This window comes from Coffea arabica, chromosome 4e (genome assembly GCF_036785885.1).
Source record: "Coffea arabica cultivar ET-39 chromosome 4e, Coffea Arabica ET-39 HiFi, whole genome shotgun sequence".
Classification (NCBI taxonomy): Eukaryota; Viridiplantae; Streptophyta; class Magnoliopsida; order Gentianales; family Rubiaceae; genus Coffea; species Coffea arabica.
In genome coordinates this window covers 6,339,624-6,348,120 of record NC_092317.1, presented here as the reverse complement: position 1 = coordinate 6,348,120, position 8,497 = coordinate 6,339,624, and the positions used below count along the sequence as shown (strand labels likewise).

Genomic DNA, 8,497 nt, shown 5'->3' with positions numbered 1-8,497 from the left:
GAAAATTCATTTTTCTCGAGTAGGTATTTATTATTGCACAGGCTCGACACCTGTCAAACATGTACCATATCACTAGCATTCCAGAAGTCCTGTTCCGATCACTTTGTTTGCCACTTGAAAATAAAATGGAAAATTTTAAGTTAGTATTAAAAACAGGGAAATCACGACTCTAGGAAGACTTAATAATGGTAGACTGCTCTTGAAATTCTAAATTTAATATGTAATTATTTTGGTAAGAAGTCCCTTAAGTTGTTTACCACGACTTTTACCTATAAATACATCTTGCAATTGCATTTGCTCAATCCACAGATAGGTACAAAGTGTAAGTACGATTACGATGGCCTTGTTTACTGTCTTCCTATTGGCTACTTTTCCCTCTTTAATCTTTTCCCTTGGGACTATTATCCCATTGCCTAAAACAAATATTACTCTGAAAGGATTTACAAAGCTCCCATTTCCGCAGAATGTCCTATCCTCCGGGTCTCTCTCTTTCAACTTGCTGGGTGAAGGTCCTTATGCTGGTACATTAGATGGCAGAATCCTAAAGTACAATAAACTCACCAAGTCTTTTATGGACTTCGCAACTACTACACCATCAAGGTAATGTTTAGCTGCTAATAATATGATATTGTGTACTACATTAAAGGAAACAAAAAACAAGAATTGATCATATTTCAGGGGGGAAAAAAGAAAAGAAATGAACAATAATCATTGGCTTCCATACGAACATAATTTTTCCAAAATTTTCAGGACCAAAGCATTTTGTGATGGCTCAACTAGCCTCAACAATACTCCAATCTGCGGGTTCCCAACAGGGTAGAATTTCGACGATTTTGGGAGGCTATATAGCTGTGATATATCCACAGGTGTCACTGTTGTTGGACCTTCTGGAGGGCTTGCAACCACTCTTGTTCCTAGTAAAAATGGAACTCCTTACAAGCTCCTTCTTGGCATAGATGCTGCTAGTAATCAAAATGTCTATTTTACAGATGCCAGTGGAGTATTCGGTTTTACGTAAGTTTTCTTTATTGAATTCATGATCTTTTGGGTTCTTCAAAACTTGGAAGGCTGCAAAGTGTTATGATGATACATCATGAATTGCAGTTTTTGGAGCAATTTTAACTAATTGATTTATTTTGGTTTGATTAATCCGTCAATCATTTTGGAGGTTTTTTCTTTTCTCTCAGGGAGGTAGACAAGGCCATCCGAACTGGGGACTCCACAGGAAGACTGTTAGAATACAATCCAAAAACCAAAAAAGTGACCACACTGCTCTCAAATCTCGGGGGAGCTGCAGGGGTAGCTACTGATGCTGCTGCCTCCTATGTCCTAGTCTCAGAGTTCATTGCTAAGAGAATTACAAAGTATTGGCTCAAAGGAGAAAAAGCTGGCACTTCAGAAATTTTCTTGACGTTTACAGGAAATCCAAACAAGATTAAAAGGAATTGGGAGGGCAATTATTGGGTTCCGCTAAACTATCCAAGGCCGGACTATACCAATGCCCCTAAGGGTGTGAAATTCAGCCCATCAGGGCAAATTCTAGAGACAGTGGATTTCAGCAAGGAATACTATCAAAATATTACTGCTGTTGTGGAACAACGTGGAAAACTTTTCCTTAGCGGTCTCTTCATCCCATATATTGGCCAGTATGAATTGGAAGAATACCTCTACCATTGAGACTACAGCAGACGGAATTTGCCACCCAGGATGTCATTGGAATGCCCTGCAGATTGATGAATCCGCATCGCTATTAATAAGAATCAGCTGTGAACGCTAGCATTTGCTGGGAATAAAACTTTTCATACATTTGTATACGCAATATCACACCTAAATGAACCACTTTTATATTAACAACGGCTGGTTTAGCTTTCGCAATTCCCTGTCCACAATTTTACAAGCAATAATGTTGAGCAGAAAAAAAATATACAAAATGGTAATGGAAGATTACAGTCGAGAAAAAATATACAAACCTGAAGGAGTATACGGGAATGAGAATTAAGGATAAAACACACTTGGTGGATTTAAGTGGTGCAACCATTTTAGATATGATGACTGGAAGAGAATACAATAGATGTTATTTCAAGGGTTTTCGCAATACAAGCAGAAGAAGTTGACTTTTAAATTCAATTCGTGCTATGAATTTAGCATCAACCTCTAAACGCACAGTAACTAATTGCTTTTGTACTTGCCATTCCGAAATTAGCAAAAACCAGTCTTGAACATACATTTGCGGTGTGCTTTTGTACTTTGTGCTTGTGCATGAGGAGTTTGACAGAAGTCCTAAACAAAAACTAGAAAAAAAGTTGAGGAAAAAAGAACGGAGAAAAAAATTCGAGGAGATGAGGAAAACTTGGGGATGGTTGTGGACTTTGAATTGGATACCGAAGAAGTCAATTTTCATATCTTGGAAAGTTGATATAGAAATTTTTTTTAAAATTTGGATGAAAGCAATATTGGTATAAAAATGTTCAATTTGTTATGAAACAATTAAAATGTGGATGTCCCTTTGTATTTCCAAGAGAATTAATTCATGATTTATGGCTATATTATGTATAAAAGTTACAATCCATAAATCTATTCATGTAGTGGAGAAACCGTTTCATAGGTTTCTTCATATTCTTGTAATAGTGGGTGTTTAATAGGATTGATGTACCTTTAATCTTGTAGTACCTATATATACAGGTACATTGACACCCTTTGTGAGGACTTTTGTATTAGTTGGAATAATAAGATAATCACTCTCTATTTCTCTACTCATTTCTCTAATATCTCAATTCCTATTATAGTAGCTTATTTTATTAGTTTTACAACACGTTATCAGCACGAGTCTCTACTTTTGAGTAAAAGGTGAAAATGGAGGCTTTACCTTGAGTAAAAGTGAAACACGAGATTCTGCCCATGTTTTTTTTTTCGCCAACATCTTCTATTTATTGAGGTAAATTTCTAACCTATAAATTTATTTCAATTTATTATGGTTAACCTTTGAATGATTGCAAAATAAGTGTCTACTACTGAGCAACTACTAAACAAGAACATATACTCTTTGGCATCTTTGAGGTAATATTTTTTCTTTTAATTCTACTTATTTATCTTTAGAATTATTTGTTATAAATACTTATATTCTGATGCATTGAGTTTTGGAGATGCTATTATAGAAAATCAATTATGCTTGAGGATCTACTTGTTCTTTGAAATACTTAAAGAAAAAGATGATCATTATTTCAAAAGCCTGGTATGATAAATTTACCTGTGGCTACAAGAACATAATTATGCAATTTTCAGAATTACTTCTCAATTGAAATTGTGTCGAGAAAATTTTACTCATAAGATATATTGAAAATGATACTCTCTACAATTGATTTCTCGAATATGCTCCTGTAGTAGCAATATTAAGAGAACTTTTGAGAAGTATTTTATACTTATTGCAGGCTAATTCTAGTCCATTCCCAGAAGTGAATACGACTAAATTTCAATTTATTAGTTATGGTTGATGCCATGACTATGATTTTGGTAAATATATATTTTACCATGACAAGAGAAAAAGTTACCACTTGAAGTGGGATAATAATGATGAGGACAAGAAAGTAAGGATCTTGAAGATAAATGTCTCGAAATACATATGAGAAATCAAAATTATAATAGCATCTTCACATGGCCAATTTCCTTAAACGCCCTAAAGATGTATGATGGTTGATTTAATTTATGATAGTAATTGACTTTTCTTCCTGAAGAAGAAATGGATGTTAAATATTTGGGATCAAAGAATTATAGTGATGATATTTGTCCCATAAGAATTATGGTGACAATGATATGTGTCTCATTAATAAGTACTACTATATACACTATTTTCCAACAAAAGAGACAAATACAATCAGTGGTAGTGTTTAAGTGATTGAAAACTCCAGAAGAGTCACTACTATATTTTTCCATGTAGGAGAAAAGTTTATTATAAATAAAGCACTACTTTTTATCATGTCTCGAAAAATTTATTGAATTTGAATATCCGTCGAAATGGATATCAAATTGAGACACTAAATGAGACAATAATAAAGATCATGTTTAAAAATCAAGTGAGATAAAGGTTAATTATATCATAATAATCATTCGAGAGAGAAATGGTTATCGATATAGTTGTCTTCATTCTCATTTTGATTTATAATCATCAATTGCAGTAAACCAGAAGTTTACTGAGCCCAATGTATATGTGATTTGACAAAAGTGAGAATATTTGAGAGTCGACAAGTATTTATACATACCCCTTTATATTATATATGGCTCCAAAAGAAATTTAAAATTTATGTTGAGTATGAATCATCTTTCACGATTAAATATCGTAAAGTATTGATGGGTGATCTATTGAATGATTTATTTATTCTGATGAGTTACGATTCCCGACATTAGGGGGAGGAAGAAATCAATCGAAAGGAAATCATCTGAAAATTTGGATTTCCTCGATCCTCAATAATGTGAACTAGAAGTTCAAGAAATTCTTCATTTGTTGAAAGTTGCAAATCAATTGTCAGATATATTTATCGACTCCAGAAGAGTCATTAAATCAACTATTCCTGCAGGAAATACCTTGATTAAAATTGATGTCCCTGAAGGACATGCACAAGTGCTACAAATAAATTTAAGGCCGGCCTACCTAAATAAGGTATAAATTCTCAATTCCTATTATAGTAGCTTATTTTATTAGTTTTACAACACAATTTACCATAGTCAAATAAAAAAGAAAAAAAGCCAAGAGGCATTTAGGGGCATTCTCTAACACGTATCGGTGGTGCGCGCGCGCGCTCGTGCGTGTCCTAACATTGAAGAGTAACAACTCGAATTAAAAAGCTCCCTAGCTTCATAAGGGATTGATTACAATTCTTCAGTTACGATTTCTAACTAATAAGCCATTTGATTCAAATTTCACAATTACTATTATTATGGGTATGATATATTAGAAAATAATAATGGATTTAATAAAAATTCATAGAGTGTTCGATAATTTTACAATAGTGAGTTTTAGTTATAAAAAATAATGAATAAGTGAAACCTACTCTTTAATAGTTAATCATAAAACTCATAGAAAGGGTCTATGAAACCTATTAGTAATTGATTTCGATTCACCTTAAATACAGATTATGTATGAATATAGTTAAAATTGAAACTCAGTTCTCGTCTTGAAACTCATCTATCAAAAGCCACTTATATATATATATTTATCTTTTCCCTTTCCAGAAATTAACAATTTTGGGTTGAAATTAAGGGAAAACTATGCAGTTAGATAGGTTGGCTGCTTGGATCTTGGTCTATTTTCTTCACATTCCCTAATCCATACGTTTGAATTCTTCAGTCTTCTTGTGAGGCTTACATTACATGCCTCAAGAAGGCTGTGACCACTCAAATAGTATACCTCAACGACTTCTGCGACCACTCAAATACTATACGTTTATAGGCAGGCTTACATGCTCATTAAATATTTGTGACTTTAACATGAGCTAATTCTACTTCTATAATGCTGAATTTGATGACGCAAAAATTTAATTACCATTCACTACATAAATACTTACTATCAGAAAATATCAATTCTTGACTACTAATTTTATATTTTTAGATATTCAATTCTTGACTTTTGTCACTAGTCAACATCAAATAGTTTAAATATTTGAATTGTCAATATTTAAACTATTTGATGAGACAAATTTAGTCTGGGAAAAGCAATAATGGCTATGAATCCAACAAAATTTGATACGCTTTTACCATGAGAAGGATATTTTTCACCCTTGGCTAAATATCTTTTAGGACAAATTACATTTTACCCCCCTGTGGTTTACCATATTTTTACATAACCTCTCTATGATTTCAAAAGCTATACATAACCCCCTCATGACTTGGATTAAAGTGTCAAAGTGACGGAAATAATCATTCGTAATGGAACTTCTAAAAATATCGAAATTACCCTTATAAATACATGACACATTAATCCCGTATGATTTTTATATTTTACCATATAACCCCCTTATAGTTTAATACTTTACCATATAACCCCCTTATGATTTTCAAAATATACACATAAACCCCCTTGGTTAATAAATAATTTTCAACTTTACATAAGGGTATTTTTGACATTTTAGATGACTCCGTTAAGAATGATCATTCCCGTCACTTTGACACTTTAATCCAAATTATGAGGGAGTTATGTATAGCTTTTGAAACCATAGGGGGTTATGTAAAAAAAGGCTAAATCATAGGAGATAAAGTGGAATTTGCCCTATCTTTTATGTAAAACACGATCATCAAAGTGAGCTAGGAGATTAAAAAAGAACAAAGAAAAGAATACTCCTACTTTAGTCATATGTGCTTGGCTAATTTATTAGTAGTTGTATGACCTTAGACTTATTTTGCTCTAATTGATAATCCATGGGATGCAATTAATATTCTATATCAAAGTTATAATAGGATAATGTAGCCAGAAGCGGCAAACGAATGGGTTTATTTGTTTTTAAATATGTTCCTCAATCGTTCTTTTTCTCAATTACCTTTTTATTTTACGTATATCACATTATAAAAAAATATTACAATATTATATTTTAAAAAAATTTTCCAAATGCATCTATGAGAACAAGAGTAGCTGAAAAAGAAATGGTCAATTGCCATTAACCAAATTTGTGATGTACAATTCAATTTAATTCATCTAGACTTATGTTGCATAGGGTTGACTAAAGAGTATCAACTTGTGCTGTCCAACTGCTTTCTTATTTCCTTTTTTGGTAAATTTTCCCATGCTTAGGCAAAAGAAAAAAAAGGTTTTCCATGCTCAATGAATTCACTCGTGCCTATAAGTACTTCCTTGACACTGCCTTTTTATCCCCAAATCCCCGACTAATATTATGAACAATATGGTTTTTTTCATTTTCTTGCTGCTATCTATTTTCCCAACATTGATTTTCTCAACTGATACCAATATTGCCATCATTGCCTAAGCAAAATATTACTCTAACATCATTTAAAAAGCTCCCTCTACCCGACAATGTGACATCTCCGGAGTCATTTGCTTTCGATTTGCTAGGGGAAGGTCCTTACACCGGTGTCTCTGACGGTCGAATACTCAAATATATAAAACTTAAAAATTCCTTCAGAGAATTTGCCTATACTTCACCAAATAGGTAAGTTGTTTTTTTTTTTTCTTTTAAAAGTGAGCTTTACACTGCAATATCGCAATATTACCCACCTAAAACAACCATATGCTTTGTCTCCCTATGTTTAGATCACCAATGAAATTTATTTTATCTATTATGTTATTCGATACATGTTATAGGGCATGAAACAACGGCTATCTGTAGAATTACTCTTGCAGGATTATTCGATATAATCATTCATCTTCAAACCAGAAAGAAAATATCCTGCATCAGTAAAAGCTAGAAAATGAGAAGGGAAACCCGATTATTTAGCTTTCTATATCATGACATTTCATTATCACAAACTTTGTTCGACACTTTACTCGTGTTTCAGGACTCGGGCATTTTGTGATGGGACGACTAGCCTTGACAAGTCTCCAACCTGCGGGCTGCCTCTGGGACTGGATTACGATTATTTCACCGGCCAACTCTATTGTTGTGATCCATTCGTCGGCCTTACCCTCGTCGGAGCATTTGGAGGGCTGGCTACTACTCTTGTCCCGACTACGGATGGAGTATTTTACCGCTTTCTCATTGCCGTAACTAAGACTAGTGATGGACCTGTTTATTTTACAGATGCCAGTGCTGTTTATGGTCCAAAGTAAGTTCATCACTCCTGTTTTGTATAACAATTCTTCACTTTTGAGTGTGCTTGTATATATAATTCCTCGTGATTTAGACTAAAATGTCAAAATGGCGAAATTTGCATTTTGCAGTAGAACCAACTGAAATGACAAGGTAGAAACTAAAATGACCATATTTTATAAACTTAATATGTATGATACTTTAATCCCTTATTTTATAAACTGAATTGGAGTTTTGGTCCCCAATTTATCACCAACGCGCGAAACTAGTCCCCAATCGATTGCACATAACAAATGTAGTCCCCAATCTATTCAATTTTGCTCAAAAGTGGACAATTGACGGGTTTTCATCATTTTTTGACGGAAATAAGTCACGTGAGAGCATGTGCCCGTACTTAAAATCCTTTTTCCATTTTGTGAAGCGGGAAAACTCATAAAAAACTATTTCCTGCTTCCCGGTGCCCCCATTCCTAATTAGCAAAGACAAAACACACTAATTGTCCCCCTTCTTCTCTTCAGGCTCTAGAAACGAGAACAAAAAACCAGATTAAGTTTTGTGCATAAAACTAGCAGATCGGAAGAAAAATCTCGAAGAACTCGGTGATAGTGGAGTTGTTTGTGAATCTGGAAGGAAATGGCTCTAAGACCAAAAGAAATGAATGGAGCACCACCACCAGATTACGGTATGTGTTGTGTGACTCTGGTAGCATTATGCATGCAACTGATTTATGCTTATATTGTAAGAAT

At 33.7% G+C, this 8,497-nt stretch overlaps 1 protein-coding gene across 1 annotated transcript; it reads left to right on the top strand.

Annotated features, from left to right (window-relative positions):
* Positions 1 to 337: 337 nt before the first annotated feature.
* On the top strand, positions 338 to 1,677 carry LOC113740146 (protein STRICTOSIDINE SYNTHASE-LIKE 11-like). Its single transcript, XM_072046798.1, has 3 exons — positions 338 to 521; positions 867 to 1,014; positions 1,188 to 1,677. Exons 1-3 carry the CDS (start codon positions 338 to 340, stop codon positions 1,675 to 1,677), a joined length of 822 nt encoding a protein of 273 aa, XP_071902899.1.
* Positions 1,678 to 8,497: the final 6,820 nt, after the last annotated feature.

Excerpts from the sequence above, each read along its gene's own strand:
- LOC113740146 (XM_072046798.1), top strand. The coding sequence starts at position 338 with ATGGCCTTGTTTACTGTCTTCCTATTGGCTACTTTTCCCTCTTTAATC. Across the intron at positions 522-866 it reads GGGTGAAGGTCCTTATGCTG|GTGTCACTGTTGTTGGACCT; the intron begins GTACATTAGATG and ends ATATATCCACAG. Across the intron at positions 1,015-1,187 it reads AGTGGAGTATTCGGTTTTAC|GGAGGTAGACAAGGCCATCC; the intron begins GTAAGTTTTCTT and ends CTTTTCTCTCAG.